Source organism: Chlorocebus sabaeus, chromosome 19, assembly GCF_047675955.1.
Source record: "Chlorocebus sabaeus isolate Y175 chromosome 19, mChlSab1.0.hap1, whole genome shotgun sequence".
NCBI lineage: Eukaryota > Metazoa > Chordata > Mammalia > Primates > Cercopithecidae > Chlorocebus > Chlorocebus sabaeus.
This window is the reverse complement of record NC_132922.1, coordinates 22166041-22183558: the sequence shown is the minus strand read 5'-3', so window position 1 is coordinate 22183558 and position 17518 is coordinate 22166041. Positions and strand designations below refer to the sequence as shown.

The 17518-nt window shown below is 45.0% G+C and overlaps 1 protein-coding gene across 3 annotated transcripts in view; it reads right to left on the bottom strand.

Annotated features, from left to right (window-relative positions):
• The window catches only part of TTC28 (tetratricopeptide repeat domain 28), a 711882-nt gene extending 701158 nt beyond the window's left edge, over positions 1 to 10724 (bottom strand). For 2 of the 3 annotated variants that reach the window (XM_073006849.1, XM_073006850.1), the window contains exon 1: positions 10506 to 10724. In XM_073006849.1, the coding sequence (XP_072862950.1) occupies positions 10506 to 10607 (102 nt within the window). In that variant the 5' untranslated portion in view covers positions 10608 to 10724. The remainder of the gene's footprint in view (positions 1 to 10505) is intronic. The other variant, XM_073006851.1, reaches the window with a different exon arrangement.
• Positions 10725 to 17518: the final 6794 nt, after the last annotated feature.

The following is a 17518-nucleotide window of genomic DNA, read 5'->3' as shown; positions in this document are numbered from 1 at the left end:
ACAAATCTTTATTCTACTATTTCCCAAAATATACCCAATTACTGGCAAAAATGTTAATAATTATTAAACTGAACTGATGAGAAAATACAAAGGTTTATTACTGGATTAAATAAGTTTTTCCATGTGCTTGAATTTTTTTATACTCAGTATATATTCTATTATATGTATACACAGAATACAACTCTATCAGTATTGAACTTAGTTTGTCATTGCATAAAATGGCCATAGATGGTCAGATCAAGTAATCCTACTCATTTTACCCTGTATTACTGAAAATAAAAATGAGAAGGGGGAGGCAAATAAAGACTTTAATATCTTTAATGATGTTTTCCAAGGGTTAGACTTTTATTTTCTGACATTTTTCTACACCTCTATTGAAATACATTTCACGTATCATAAAACTTACCCATTTAAAGAATCCAGGTCAGTGGCTTTTAGTGGTTTATTCAGAGTTTTGCAACCATTACCACAGTCTAGTTTTAGAATAGTCTCACCACCCCATACCCACCAGCAGTCATTCCCTACTCCTCCCCACCCAACATTCCTGACAAACACTAATCTTCTTTCTCTCTCTATGCATTTGTCTATGCTTAACTATTTCACATAAATAGAATCATTACAATACGTGATCTTTTGTGACTGGTTTCTTCCACTTAGAATGTTTTCAAGGTTCATCCATGTTGTATTATGCATCAGTAGTTCTTCCTTTCACGGCAAAATAATATTCCACTGGAAAGAATACATTTTGTTTATCCAGTCAACAGTTACTTGTACTTGTGGCTGTTTTCACTTTTTGGCTTTTTTTTTTTTTTTTTTTTTTTTGAGACGGAGTCTCGCTCTGTCGCCCAGGCTGGAGTGCAGTGGCCGGATCTCAGCTCACTGCAAGCTCCGCCTCCCGGGTTTACGCCATTCTCCTGCCTCAGTGTCCGGAGTAGCTGGGACTACAGGCGCCCGCCGCCTAGCCCGGCTAGTTTTTTGTATTTTTTAGTACAGACGGGGTTTCACTGTGTTAGCCAGGATGGTCTCGATCTCCTGCCCTCGTGATCCACCCGTCTCGGCCTCCCAAAGTGCTGGGATTACAGGCTTGAGCTACCGCGCCCAGCCACTTTTTGGCTTTTACAAATAATAAAGCAACGAACATTCGTGTACAAGTTTTTGTGTAAACTATTGTTTTGATGTCTTTAGGGCGTGTGTGTGTGTATATATACACACACACACACACATATATATACCTGGGAGTAGAATTACTGGGCTATATGGGAAGTCTATGTTTAACATTTTGAGGAGCTGCCAAAGCATTTTCTAAGACAGCTGCACCACTTTACATTCCAGCAATGTATGAGAGTTCCAATTTCTCCACATCCTCACCCGTACTTGTTATTGCCTATCTTTTTAACTTTAGCCACCCCAGTCGACGTAAGGTGGATCTCATTGTGGTTTTGATTGCATGACTGATGACTAACGATGCTGCATACTTTTTCTTTTTCTTTTTTTTTTTTTTTTTTTTTTGAGACGGAGTCTCGCTCTGTCACCCAGGCTGGAGTGCAGTAGCCAGATCTCAGCTCACTGCAAGCTCCGCCTCCCGGGTTTACGCCATTCTCCTGCCTCAGCCTCCCGAGTAGCTGGGACTACAGGCCTCCGCCACCACGCCCGGCTAGTTTTTTGTATTTTTTTAGTAGAGACGGGGTTTCACCATGTTAGCCAGGATGGTCTCGATCTCCTGACCTCGTGATCCACCTGCCTCGGCCTCCCAAAGTTCTGGGATTACAGGCTTGAGCCACCACGCCCGGCCATACTTTTTCATGTCATTGGCCATTTGCATATCTTTAGGAAATGTCTACTTCTTTGGTTTCACTCTGTCACCCAGGCTTGAGTGCAACAGTGCAATCACTGCTCACTAAAACTGCAACTTCCCCTCAAGTGATCATGGGCTAACATTTTTTTCTATTTTTTGTAGAGAAGGGGTGTTACTATGTTGCCCAGGCTGATCTCAAACTCCTGGGCTCAAGTGATCCTCCCACCTTGGCCTCCTAAAGTGCTAGGATTATAGGCATGAGCCACCTCAACCAGTCTGTTTATTTTTAAATTGGGTTGTCCTCTTATCATTGCATAGTAAGTTATTTATATATTCTGAATAACAAGTCCTTTTACAAACATATATTTGCAAATATTTTCTTCCATTATGTGGGTTTTGTTTTCAATTTTTGAGACAGTCTTGCTCTGTCGCCCAGGCTGAAGTACAGTGGCCCAGTCTCAGCTCATTGCAACCTTCACCTCCCAGGTTCAAGCGATTCTCCTGCCTCAGCCACCCAAGTAACTGCGATTACAGGCACTCACCACCATGCCCAGCTAATTTTTGTATTTTTAGTAGAGACAGGGTTTCACCATGTTGCCCAGGCTGGTCTCGAACTCCAGACCTCAAGTGATCTGCCCACCTTGGCCTCCCAAAGTGCTGGGATTACAGGTACGAGCTACTGCACCTGGCCAAAATAAAGCTTTATTCAGAAAATTGAAATAGAAATAAACCCTTTAAAACTAAAACTAAAATACTTTTTTTTTTTGGAGACAGAGTCGCTCTGTCACCCAGGCTGGAGTGCAGTGGTGTGATCTCAGCTCACTGCAACATCCGTCTCCTAGGTTCAAGCGATTCTCTTTCCTCAGCCTCCCAAGGAGATTGGACTATAGGCTTTCTGGGGTTTTTGGTTTGGTTTTGTTTTTTTTGAGACAGAGTCTCACTCTGTCACCCAGGCTGGAGTACAGTGACATCATCTTGGCTCACTGCAACCTCTGCCTCCCGGGTTCAAGCAGTTCTCTGCCTCAGCCTCTGGAGTAGCTGGGATTGCAGGTGCCAGCCACCACGCCCGGTTAATTTTTGTATTTTTAGTAGAGACAGGGTTTCATCATACTGGCCAGGCTGCTCTTGAACTCCTGACCTCGTGATCCACCCACCTCGGCCTCCCAAAGTGCTGGGATTACAGGCGTGAGCCACCACAACCCACCAATTTTTTGTATTTTTAGTAGAGACAGGGTTTCACAATGTTGGTCAGGCTGGTCTCAAACTCCCAACCTCATGATCCACCCGCCTCAGCCTCCTAAAGTGCTGGTATTACAGGCATGACCCACCATGCCCGGCCTAAAATATTTATTACTAAAAATCAGTAATATTTTCTTGCTGTTGAGAAAGAGAAAGCAACAATAATGTCCTTCTACTCTTTGACTAAATACCAGGAATTAGTTATTTTGCTAAACACCAAAAGTAGTATTTGGAGAACTGAAGAGGTAATAATAGTAACCAGGGAGTAGAACAGAAAAAGAGGGCAAGTAGGTGTTGTAGTATGGCTGTAATTGGCCTCACTGTGACCACTACAGAAAAAACCTTTTTTCATCATAGCTATACTGCCCCTAGCCAAGGACGTGAAGAACATACCTTATTTTACAAGATTAATCATGTAAAACTAACATATAGTAATCTGGAATGTGATTTTTTTTGACATCCCACTTGATAAATAGTTGATTGTAATGAAGATGTGGTTTTATTTTGTGGATAAAGAGTAGCATTGCTAAGAAATAGCAAGTGCTCCAAGCACAACAAACCTGACTTTGTGTTATGGTTTTGCGGGAGTTAAAAAAAGAAGTTGCGCCAGGCGCAGTGGCTCACTCCAGAAATCCCAGCACTTTGGGAGGCCGAGGCGGGCGGATCACGAGGTCAGGAGATCGAGGCCATCCTGGCTAACATGGTGAAATCTCATCTCTAATAAAAATATAAAAATAAGCTGGATGTGGTGGCAGACGCCTGTAGTCCAAGCTATTGGGGAAGCTGAGGCAGGAGAATGGCCTGAACCCAGGAGGCGGAGCTTGCAGTGAGCCAAGATCGCGCCACTGCACTCCAGCCTGGGCTACAGAGCAAGACTCCGTCTCAAAAAAAAAATAAAATAAAATAAAATAAAAATTAAAAATTAAAAAAGTTAACTGTGAATGTTAAATAGGAGAATGCATTATTATTGCATGTGGTTTCCCCCCTTCCCTGGTACATACCATTTCCATGTACTTGGCATTTCCATGCCATAGTGGAAGTCAAAAATTGCCATGATATTGTTTCAACATACTATGAACTTAATTCAGAAAATGTTAGGATAAATTTGCTATCAACATTCTTTGCATTCACAGAATTGCATAAAGAGTTTCTCTTTGGTAAAGATGAAAATTACTAAGATTATTGTCCTCTAATGCCAATCATCATAAAATGAAAATCAAATTAGCATTTTGCCAAAACATGCCTATAGAAAACTGGTTAGTGTTTGCTTTTTGGAAGACTGTAGATAATACAGTGTGAATATATAAGAAACATGAGATATTCCAAACATCATATTTGTATCATACTATGTCTCTGGTTTCTCTTCTTAGAACTATCCACCCAGCTGCTGAAGAGACACCAAAATAAAAGTTCTACCAAGTTTAAATTCAAACATCAGGCTTCCCTCTAACGGGTTTTAAAAATAGCAATAATTCAAAGGAAGAAATATTGTAACCATGAAATTTAAGGAAAAAATATTATTTCTGCTTTCAGGAAAAAAAAGTAGTGAAAAAACAGCACACAAAACAAGAATCGTATAGTAAAAATAAAGCATTCAATTATGCTTTTATTATTTTTAATATTTAAAATTCATTGTCAAATATTCTATATAGCAACTTTGATTTCACATGCATTTGCAATACAACTATGCAGTATGAGAGACTTGTCTTCTTTCGTGGTTCCTCAAACACCCACAGGGATTTCTTGGGTTGTAGAAAGGTGACGGGGACAGGAAGAGGCTTGGGGTTTCTGTTTGTGGTTTTTTCTTTGTGAGGTTTTTTTTTTTTTTGGTCTGTGGTTTTGGAGTTTTTGTTTTTCTTGGTTTTTGATTGGGTTTTTCTGCTTTTTGTTTTGTGGCTCACTTTTAACTGGAATTAATTAGCAGAAGAAGATAAACAACAAATATCAAATCCCTACCACAGGCAAGGCATTGTTCTAAGTATGTACCTACATCCTCTTTTATTTAACAATTCTTCGGAATGGATATTATTGTGCAATTATACATATGAGAACCATAAGATGCGTAAATGACCTGTTGGCTGGTGCTGTGGCTCATGCCTGTAATCCCAGCATTTTGGGAGGCCGAGGCAGGTGGATCACTTGAGGTCATGAGTTCGAGACCAGTCTGGCCAACATGGTGAAACCATGTCTCTACTAAAAATACAAAATTAGCTGAGCATGGTGGTGCACATCTGTAATCCCAACTACTTAGGAGGCTGAGGCAGGAGGATCACTTGAATCCAGGAGGCAGAGGTTACAGTGAGCCAAGATCACACCACCGCACTCCAGCCTGGGTGATGGCGAGACTCTGACTCAAAAAAAAAAAAAAAAATTAGGTAAAACATGATCACTGTAAAAAATCCCAGCTGTCTTTTTTACAGAAATTGATAAGCTGATCCTAAAATCCATTTGGAAATACAAGGGATCCAGAATAGCCAGTCTTGAAAAAGAATAAAGTTAAAGGACTTACACTTAATTTCAAAACCTATTACCAAGCTACAGTAATGAAACAGTGTAGTACTGGCATAAAGACAGAAAGAAATACTGGTCAAGAGAACAGAACTTATAGTCCAGAAATGAAACCTTATATATATATTCAACTGATTCTCAAAAAAGACGTGAAGACCATCAATAAAGGAAAGGACACTCTTTTCAATATATAGTGCTGGAAGAACTTTTTGTATCCATATACAAAATAATGAATTTGGACCACACACCACACACACCTCACATCACACACAAAAATTAAATCAAAATGGATCAACAACCTAAATATAAGGGCTAAAAGCATACAACTCTTAGAAGAAAACATAGGGGTAAATCATAGGGATAAATCTTCACGACCTTAGATTTGGCAATGGCTTCTTAGACATGAAAACAAAATCATGAGCAACAAAGAAAAAACAGATAAGCTAGACTTCCTCAAAATTAAAAACTTTTTTGGCATCAAAACAACATTATCAAAAGAGTAGAACGGGTGTGGTGGCTCACGCCTGTAATCCTAGCACTTTGGGAGGCAGAGGCTGGCAGACCACTTGAGCCCAGGAGTTCCAGACCAGCCTGGGCAACACGGCAAAACCCCATCTCTACAAAAAATACAAAAATTAGCCGTCCCTGTAGTCCTACCTGCTCAGGAGGCTGAGGTGGGAGGATCAATTGAGCCCCAAGAGGTCCAGGCTACAGTGAGCTGGGATCCCACCACTGCACTCCAGCCTGGGCAACAGAGTGAAATCCTGACTCAAAAAAAAAAAAAAAAAAAAATATAAAAAGAGACTCATGCCTCTTTTATAGGTGCAGTGGCTCACATCTATAATCCCAACACTTTCTGGGAGGCTGAGGTAAGAAGATCTCTTGAGGCAAGGAGTTCAAGACCAGCCTGGGCAACATTGCGAGACCCCTTATCTACAAAAAATTTTTAAATATTAGCCAGGTGTGGTGGCACGTGCCTGTAGTCTTAAACAATTATCATATGACCCAGATAGTCTATTCTTTAGGGATATACTCAAGGGAAATGAAAATATGCATCCACACTAAAATTTGTACACAAATGTTCAGAGCAGCATTATTCATAATAGCCAGAAATCGGAAAAAAAACACGTGCCTATCAACAGAGGAACTGATAACATATGGTATATCCATTCAAAAGATTACTCAGCATTAAAAAATAATGAAGTGCTGATATATGCTACAGCATGGATAAACCTTGAAAACACTGTGCCAAGTGAAATAAGTCAATCATGAAAGACCATATGTAGTAAGATTTCATTCTGTGAAAACCTCTAGAAGAGCTAAACTCAGAGACAGAAAGTAGGCTAGTTATTGCTAGGAACTAGGAAAAAAGGGAATAAGCCATAACTGCTAATGGGTATGGGATTTCTTGTGGACTGATGAAAATGGTCTGAAAGTATCTAGATACCTGTCTTGTTTGTGCGATTCTGTGAACATATATTATAAACCACAAAATTCTGCACTCAAGGGGTTGATTTCATGGTAGATGAATTTATCTCATTTATCTTTATCTCAATAAAGCTTTTTAGGCCGGGCGCAGTGGCTCAAGCCTGTAATCCCAGCACTTTGGGAGGCCGAGACGGGTGGATCACAAGGTCAGGAGATCGAGACCATCCTGGCTAACACGATGAAACCCCATCTCTACTAAAAAAATACAAAAAACTAGCCGGGCGAGGTGGCGGGCGCCTGTAGTCCCAGCTACTCAGGAGGCTGAGGCAGGAGAATGGCGTGAACCCAGGAGGCGGAGCTTGCAGTGAGCTGAGATCCGGCCACTGCACTCCAGCCTGGGCGACAGAGCGAGACTCCGTCTCTAAATAAATAAATAAATAAATAAATAAATAAATAAAGCTTTTTAAAGACACTTTAAAACGACATATCTGTATAAGCTACAAAAATAACACACTGAGAGACTAAAGTGCCTAATTTTTCCATTTTTCTTCTTCGGTGCAATCTCAAGTCCAAAAGTCTTGCCTTCCTATATATGCATATTTTGTCCAGTGAAACAAGAAACTCTATTAATTTTATTAGAAAATTTTTAAAAAGCTAGGTGTGGTGGCTCACAGTTGTGCTTCCAGCTACTCCGAAGGCTGACGCAGAAGGATCACTTGAGGCCAACACTGGGAGTTCAACACTAGCTGGGGCAACACAGCAAGACCCATCTTTAAAAATATTTTTTAGGTCAGGTGCAGTGGCTCACACCTGTAATCCCAGCACTTTGGGAGGCCGAGGAGGATGGATCATTTGAGATCAGGAGTTCAAAACCAAACCAGCCAACATGGTGAAACCCCATCTCTACTAAAAATACAAAAATTAGCTGGGCGTGGTGGTGGGCACCCGTAATCCCAGCTACTTGGGAGGCTGAGGCAAGAGCATTGCTTGGTTCAGGGAGGCAGAGGCTGCAGTGAGGCCAAGATCATGCCATTGCACTCCAGCCTGGGCAACAGAGCAAGACTATCTCAGGAAAAAAAAAACATTTTATATACATATATATTTTTTAAAATAGTTAAAACCCTACTGAAATGAAACCAATAAAATAAAATTCAACTTAATGTAAACAATAGTTACTGAAATATTAATTTTCAAACAATTCTATTTTAGCTTTGACTCTGAATAAAATATAAACCTCAATTTCAAAATATCACAAAGATTGGCTGGGAGCAGTGGCTCACGCCTGTAATTCCAGCACTTTGGGAGGACGAGGCAGGTGGATCACTAGAGGCCAGGAGTTCCAGAGCAGCCTGGCCAACATAGGAAAACCACGTCTCTACTAAAAAAAATTTTAAAAAATTAGCCGGGTCTAGTAATCCCAGCTACTCAGCAGGCTTAGGCATGAGAATTGCTGCAATTTGGGAGGTAGAGGTTGCAGTGAGCGGAGATCATGCCACAGCACTCCAACCTGGGCGACAGAGTGAGACTCTGTCTCAAAAAAATAAAAATAAAAATAAGGCCAGGTGTGATGGCTCACGCCTGTAATCCCAGCACTTTGGGAGGCCGAGGTGGGCAGATCACTTGAGGTCAAGGAGTTTGGGACCAGCCTGGGCAACACAGTGAAACCTCCTCTCTGCTAAAAATACATAAATTAGCTGGGCATGGTGGCGCACCCTTGTTATGCCATCTACACCAGAGGCCGAGGCAGGGAATCACTTGAATTCAGGAGGTGGAGGTTGCAGTGACCCGAGATTGTGCTACTGCACTCCAGCCTGGATGACAGAGTGAGACTCCATCTCAAAAAACAGAAAAAAATTAAAATTAAAAATTAAAAAAAATCACAAAGACTACAAATACTCAGGTTTAAGCAAACTGCCAACTTTCTTGAATTAACAGTAATTCCTATTTGCTTTGTCAAAAATGTAGATATTTACCTGCCTCAATGGAATGAAATCCTAAAAGCCTAGTGTTCCCAAATGATGAAGAGAAACAAACATGCATATTTTAATTTAGAATTTTGATTCGGAATTAATTTTAACCTAGCTGGAGTACACATAATCATTTAGGTATTTTACTCATTTAAGAGACTGGGTTTCGCTGTGCTATCCAGGCTGGAATGCAGTGGCACAACCCTGGCTCACTGCAACCTGGACTTCCTGAGCTCAAAGGATCCTCCCACCTCAGCCTCCAGAGTAGCTGGGACTGCAAGTGCACGCTACCACACCCAGCTAATTTTTGCATTTTTTGTGGAGACGAGTCTCGCTATGTTTACCACACTGGTCTCTAACTCCTTGGCTCACTACAGCCTCAAGCCCCTAGGCTCAAGCAATCCGCCTCCCAAAGTGCTGGGATTACAGGAGTGAGCCACTGCACCCGGCCTAGTGGATAGTGCATACTAAGCAACATATACCCTGCTTTTGCCTAGCACATACTGAAAACACGGCATTAAAAACAATCACAAAAGTTAAACTGGGAGCTGAGAAAAAATCACATACTGTAAAATAAATCTGTACTGTAAAATAAATCACATACTGTAAATTAATCTCAAGAAGCTCCTGAAAATGTCTCAAGAACTCCTATGTTGCACTCTCCCTAACAATTTAGACTTTCTACAGATATTTTCTGATCATCTACCGTGTGCCAGGCACCATGTCAGGTACCAGGATGCCATGGTGAGGTACACACAGAACCGGCTCCTGCTCGCAGGAAGCCTACTCTCTAAAACAGTGCTTGCCAAGCTCGCCTGATCACAACTTCGGAGCTTAAGTTCAAAATCAGCTTCTCTGCTTTGGTGAGCCACACAGTCCGTGGCATTTCTATCAGGCGCTCCTAATGATTCCTACGCTCTAACGGGTTTGAGAGGCAGGGGTGCGGGTAAGCTCGAGAGCCCAGAGCCATCCCGTCCAGCGGAAGCCCCACCTCTAAAGTCCATGTCGCTCAGCATCCTTCCCCCTGACTAGTGACCCAAACACAGCCCGAAGCTGAGGTGGGTGGAACGCTTTCCAAAATAGCGCTCTGTGATGAGCCACCGACAGACTTGCTCGCCTCCAGGGACGAAGAGCTCACTCCTCACAAACCCCACCCGGGAAAGGTAGCACCTGAGCCTTCCGGGCTGACCCAACACCTGTCTCCCCAAGGGTGCCGCCTACCGCTCAGGTAGACTCCGGCCCCCAGATTCCGCCCCACGGGGGCTGGGGTGAGAGGGAGGCGCCGCACGCATTAGGCGCCGACTGTATACCGACCCCCCTCCACCCCCGTGAGTGCAGGCCAACACCCACACACACCCTCACACACCCACACACACTCTCGCGGAAACTGAGGCAGGCAGGCGGCACACCAGGTCCCGCCGCCTGACGGCTCGCGGCTGGGATCGAACCCGGACTGCGAGACGCCTTCCGCCTCGCAGACGCTCCTCAGCAGCTGAGGCCCGGCCTCAGCTCCCACCGCCGGAGTTTCACAAAGAAAGTCTCCCGGCCCGAGCCCCTCACGCACTCACCGGCGCCGACGCCGGCGGCGACTCGGGCTCCCGCCGCCTTCGGTTCCTTGCTGGGGTCGGCCCTTGGGTCGGCTCGGGCGCCGGCGGCGGCGACTGCTCCATCCCCACGGGGCCCGGGCCGCGTCCGCCTCGAGCTAACGGTCCCGCCAGCTAGGCGCGCGCGCCGGTTCCGCGCGCCATGTTCCCGCCGTGCTGCGCGCCGCCGCGGCAACCCTCACTGCCCCCCCAACCGCGCGCGCCCCCGCGGGCCCACACACGCACCGCGCACGCGCGCGTTCGCCGCGCCCCCTCCCCGCGCGCCCCGCCTCGCGCCCTCTGGAGCTGGCCGCTGTTCCCAGTGTCTCGCCCACCCCCGCCGGGCCCATCCAACTCGGCGGGTGAGCACGCAGTTCCTCGCTCCACACCGCCGCCTGTCTGTCTGCAGAACACCCCGCACCCGACCCCTCTGCCATTTCCCCACACTGCCCCTTTCGCTTCCCCCACGACGCGGGGACTGGGACGAGGGTCCGGGCCAGGAGGGACTTCCCCGCAAGAAGTCCGAGCTAAGGACGCCACTAAGGGGGCGGGATCGCCATCGTGGAGGTGTGCAAGCACGTGCTCGCATCCCGGAGACAGCCAGACTCAACCGAGAAGCCGAGTTCAAGTCCCACATCTCCACTAACCCTTGCGTGTTAGGGTCAGGGCTTCGAGACTTGTTTCTCCTAACTCTTTTTTTTATTATTATTTATTTTATTTATTTATTTATTTTGAGACGGAGTCTCACTGTGTCGCCCAGGCTGGAGTGCAGTGGCGCCACCTCCGCTCACTGCAAGCTCCGCCTGCCGGGTTAGCGCCATTCTCCTGCCTCAGCCTCCCGAGTAGCTGGGACTACAGGCGCCCGCCACCACGCCCGGCTAATTTTTGTGTTTTTAGTAGAGACGGGGTTTCACCGTGTTATCCAGGATGATCTCCAGCTCCTGACCTCGTGATCCGCCCGCCTCGGCCTCCCAAAGTGCTGAGATTACCTGGCCTGTTTCTCCTGAATCTAAGGACTCAATGTAATAATCAAGAGAAAGCCTCAGCACCGCGCCTAGCACTTAGTAGGCAGTGATCAAGAAACAAGACCTCTTAAGTGGTTTTTAATGGTTAAGGACCACAGGTTCTCAAGAAAGGGAAATCTCAATTCAAGTCCCGCCTCCATCTCTTGAAAACTGAGAAACCTTGAACAAGTCATTTAGAGGAGCCAAAGATCCTTGATTTCCGCATGTGCGAAAGGGGAGTGTGGCAGTAGCACTGCACAGGGTTGACTGAGCTTTCAGGGAGATGATGACTGTACGGTCATGCCTCTCTTAATCATGGGATGGTTCTGAGAAATGCCTCCTTAGGTGATTGCGTCATTGTGCAAACAGCAAAGTGCACTTACACGAACCTTGTGTAGCCTTGTATAGCCTACTACACACCTAGGCTGTATGGCTTAGCCTATTGCTCCCAGGCTACCACCTGTACGGCATGATATTTACTGACTATAGGCAATTGTAATACAATGGTAAGTACTTGTGTACCTGAACGTAGAGAAGGTACAGTAAGAGACGAGTATAAGAGATTTTTAAATGGTACTCCTGTATAAGGCACTTACCATGAAAGGAGCTTGCATGACTGGAAGATGCTGTGGACGAGTCAGTGAGTGTGAAGGCATAGGACCTTACTGTACACTACTGTAGACTTTATAAACACCATATGCTTAGGCTACACCAAAATTTTTTAAAGCTTTTCTTCAATAATAAATTAACCTTAGCTTACTGACATTTATTTAAAAATTTTTGCCAGGCTTGGTGGCTCACACCTGTAATCCCAGCACTTTGGGAGGCCGAGGCAGGCAGATCATTTGAGGTCAGGAGTTCGAGACCATCCTGGCCAACATGGTGAAACCCCCATCTCTGCCAAAAATACAAAACTTAGCCAGTCATGATGGTGTGCACCTGCAATCCCAGCTACTCAGGAGACTGAGGCAGGAGAATCGCTTGAACCCAGGAGGTGGAGGTTGCAGTGAGCCAAGATATTGCCATTGTACTACAGCCTGGGCAATAACATGCATGGAGCTGTCATCTCCTGTGATAACAATGCCTTCTTCTTCCAGATTACTTCCCGAAGGACCTGCCTGAGGCTGTTTTATAGTTAGCTATTTTTTAATGTAAATAGAAAACATACATTCTAAAATTATGAAAAATACTAAATACACCAGAGCCAGGCGCAGTGTCTCATGCCTGTAATCCCAGCACTTTGGGAGGCTGAGGCGGGCAGATCATCTGAGGTCAGGAGTTCAAGACCAGCCTAGGCAGCATGGTGAAACCCCATTTCAGCTAAAAATACAAAGATTACCTGGGCGTGGTGGTGGGTGCCTGCAATCCCTGCTACTCAGGAGGTTGAGGCAGAAGAATCGCTTCAATCTGGGAGGCAGAAGTTGCAGTGCGCCAAGATCACACCACTGCACCCCAGCCTGAGCGACACAGCAAGACTCTGTCTCAAAAAAATAAACCAGTAATATAGTTGTTAATTATCAAGTATTATATATTGTATGTAATTGTACATGCTATGCTTTTATAGAACTGGCAGCACAGATTTGTTTACACCAGCATCACCAGAAACACAATAATGCGTTACCCTAACATTACAATGGCTACGTCACTAAGCAATAGGAATTTTTCAGCTCCATAATCATCTTATGGTACCACCGACTTACATGTGGTTTGTCATTGACTAAAATGTCATTATACAACACATGACTGCATATCCCAGGGCCTAATGCCTGACATACACAAAGCTGAGTTTCACTAGTGTAATTCCCACCCTATCCATCCAAGACTCCTTAAAGTTTAATGAAAGGGGCTGTGCTCCCAAACCCTGTGGTATAAGTAGCTGGCGGGAGTTCGCCCAACTTGGGGCTGGAAGGACTCTTTCTTCCCACATCTTTGCTTTTCTTTTTCTCCCCCAAACTTCTCTGAAAACCCTAAAGTTGGCAGAAAAACGGAGAATGTTTTCCCTAGTAACAAAAAGAATCTTCAAGAGTCTCTTGGAATTTGTAAATGGTTGCATTTACTAGTCTGGTTTTTTGGGGGTTGTTTTTGTTTTTGTTTTGAGACAGAGTCTTGCTCTGTCACCCAGGCTGGAATGCAATGGCTCAATCTCAGCTCACTGTAATCTCTGCCTCCCAGGTTCAAGCGACTCTCCTGCCTCAGCCTCCTGAGTAGCTGGGATTACAGGCACATACCACCACACCCGGCTAATTTTTTTGTGTTTTTAGTAGAGACGGGGTTTCACCATGTTGGTCAGGCTGATCTCGAACTCCTGACCTCGTGATCCATCTGCCTTGGCCTCCCAAAGTGCTGGGATTATAGGTGTGAGCCACCACACCCAGCCTTCTAGTCTGGTATTTTTCTTATTCAAGTAACGAGAAAAAAACAAAAAAACAAAAAACAAAAAACTCCACCAAGAGTAAAACAGAAAAAAGGAACAAAACTGATAGCATGACTGAAAAGGCCTGGGGTGGTACCTCACTTCAGGCATAGCTGGATACAGGCACTTATACAACATAAGTCTCTCTAATCTCTCAGTGCTTGCTTCCCTTTGATTACTTCATTCTCATGCAGTTCTTTCCACATAGTGGCCTGAGCGGCTCCTAACTCACATCTGCCCAAGAAAGCGGAGGCTGTTCCCTGATAGTTGCAGCCAAAGTCCCAGGGCTGACTTCCACTGGACCCATTTGGGCCACATGCCCCTGCCTGAGCCAATCACCACACCAAGCTTGGCCAGACCTGCCTATGAAGCCCCTTCAGGAAGGCGCTGGGGTCATCCTCTCCAGAAGGACATGGGGAAAATGGGAATGTGGAAGGAGGGATGCTTCCTTCTGAAAAATAGGGATGCAGTTACCACAAGAGGTATCGGGTACAGGGCTGGCACAAACAAGAGCTATCCATGGCACCATCATGTAGGCATGCAGCAAGTCCACCATGAAGCAACCTGGCTGCTCCGCAAAACAGAGTCACAGTTAATTCAGCCAATGAGAAATATCCCTCTACCTGGGTTCCCACCATTCACCCCAGGCCTGGCAAGTCCCAGATTTGCTTGGTCAAGGGCAAGCAAATTACCTACCTTTTATGCTGCACAAAAAGCTGAAAAGATTATCTTACTTCTCTGGCTCAAGAACTTTCTATGACTCTGGCTACTTATGTGGTTCTCCCACCCTTAATGATAGAAGCCAACATTCATGAATCCCTTACCACATGCCAGGTACTTTATGGACCTGCCTCCTCCAAACAGCATAGAAGAGGTTGGTACTCTTACTGCACCCATTTTACAAATATGGAAACAAAGGCTCAGCAATTTGAGGTAATTTACCCAAAGCCAAAGTTAGGAAGTGCAGAGTTCAGTTTAGCACAATATTGTTCTCGTCATTGCCATCCCAGCTCCATTTGTTAATGTTTCAAAGTCCTAAACCCACCTCCAGCTGGGGGGCCAGTGGGAACAGCTCCACAGCAGAAGCCTCTAGGAACCCCTTCAGCTTTGCAATGGTGGGAGTGGGGGTAGGTGCAAAAGATACTTTTGCTTTCCCATCCTCTCCCATAACTTGTTTTTTTGTTTTTGTTTTTGTTTTTTTGAGATGGAGTCTCACTCTGTCCCCCAGGCTGGAGTGCAGTGGTGTGATCTCAGCTCACTGCAACATCTGCCCCTGGGTTCAAGCAATTCTCGTACCACAGCCTCTGGAGTAGTTGGGATTACAGGTACCCACCACCACCCCCAGCTACTTTTTGTATTTTTAGTAGAGATGGGGTTTTACTATGTTGGCCAGGCTAGTCTCAAACTCCTGACCTCAAGTGATCCACCGGCCTTAGCCTCCCAAAGTGCTGGGATTGCTGAGCCACCACACCTGGCCCCATCTCCCATAACTTGATGGGACAGGGAAAACAATTCCTCCAAGAGAATATTAGAGTGAGATTAGGAGAGGAAGTAGGTGCTGGGTAGCCTTAAATCAGCAGCTGATTTCTCACATTGGTGAGTCAATTAGTTTTCTACGGCTGCTGTAACAAATTACCACAAACTGATCGGCTTACAACACAGACTTAATATCTTATTGTTCTACAGGTCAGAAGCCTCAAATCAGTTTCACTTGACTAAAGTCAAGTTGTAAAGGACTGATTCCTTCAGCAGGTTCTGAAGGGAAAACTCATTTTCTTGCCTTTTCATGTTTTTAGTGGTTACCTATAATCCTTGGATTGTGCCCCTTTCCTCCATTTTTAAAGCACACCAGTCCAATCTCTGCACAGTGCTATGGTTTGAATGTGACCCCCAGAGTTCATGTGTTGGAAATTTGATCTCCAATGCAACAGTGTTGAGAGATGGGACCTTTAAGAAGTAATTAGGTCATGAAAGATCTGCCCTCATTAATAGAGTAATGGTGTTATCTCAGCAGAGGGTTAATTATCATGGAGGTGGTTCCAAATAAAAGGATGAGTTCAACCCCCTTTCTCTCTTGATGTGATGCCTTCCATCATGGGATGACACAGCAAGAAGACCCTCACCAGAAGCGGGCCCCTCGATCTTGACCTTCCCAGCCTCCAGAACTGTAAGAAATAAACCTGTTCTTTATAACTTACCCTGTCTCAGATATTGCATAGCAATACAAAAAAGACTAAGACATTCAGTCATCATCACATTGCCATCTCCCCTGACTGCTGAGTCCTTCTTAAAAGAGCACTGTGGGCCAGACGTGGTGGCTTATGCCTGTAATCCCAGCACTTTGGGAGGCTGAGGCGGGCAGATCACAAGGTCAGGAGTTAGAGACCAGCCTGGCCAACATGGTGAAACTGCATCTTTACTAAAAATACAAAAATTAGCTGGGCATGGTGGCAAGCGCCTATAATCCCAGCTACTCGGGAGGCTGAGGCAGGAGAATCGCTTGAACCTTGGGAGGTGGAGGTTGCAGTGAGCTGAGATTGCACCATTGCACTCCAGCCTGGGCAACAAGAGCAAAAAATTCCATTTCAAAAAAAAAGAAAACAAAAACAAAACACTGTGATGGGACACTGGACCCACAGGCAACATAGGATAAGCTCCAGTCTCAAGATGCTTAATCACATCTGCAAAGTCCCTTTTGTCATGGAAAGGAACATATTCTTGGATTAAGATGAGGACACTTTGGAGGGGCCATTTTTCAGTCTACTATGAAGATATCATGAGAGGGAGTTAATATAAAATGCTCTAGAAACAGAGAAGGGTGGCAGGGCGTGGTGGCTCATGCCTGTGTCCAGCAGTTTGGGAGGGAGGCGGGCAGATTGCCTGAGCTCAGGAGTTCAAGACCAGTCTGGCCAACATGGTGAAACCCGATCTCTACTAAAAATAAAAAATTAGCTGGGCATGGTGGTGAGCACCTGTAATCCCAGCTACTTGGGAGGCTGAGGCAGGAGAATCGCTTGAACCCAGGAGGTGGAGGTTGCAATGAGCCGAGATCGCACCACTGCACTCTAGCCTGGGCAACAAGTGTGAGACTTCATCTCAAAAACAAAAAAAAAAAAGAAAACAGAAAAGAAATGAAACAAAACAGAGAAAAGCCAGCTAACTCTGCACGAGTGGGATAAATGTCCCAGGAAACCACAGCCTCCACATTAAATATTCAAATGAGCTAAAACCCATCTACTTGGCAATCTCAGCCTCATTCCTTTAAACATGCAAACCACCTAAATTCCCAAACCCCCTACACCAGGCCAGCCAAGTCTCAGAATGCTTAAATACCCTTTAATGGAAATTTCCAACCACCAACCTCATTTCCTAAGGAAACGGCTGTGCGCCCTTGACCCTGCCCTGACTGAATTGCCAGTGGCATTTGAACCATGGCACTCAATTCATGGCATCGCCAGCAAACTACAAAGTGTCCTAGCATCAACCAAGCAAAGTTATAAAAGCAGTTTCAGTGGACAATAAGGAACGTTAGTTTTAGAGTCAAAAAGACCTGGGTTGGGTCCCACCTCTGCCATTTACCA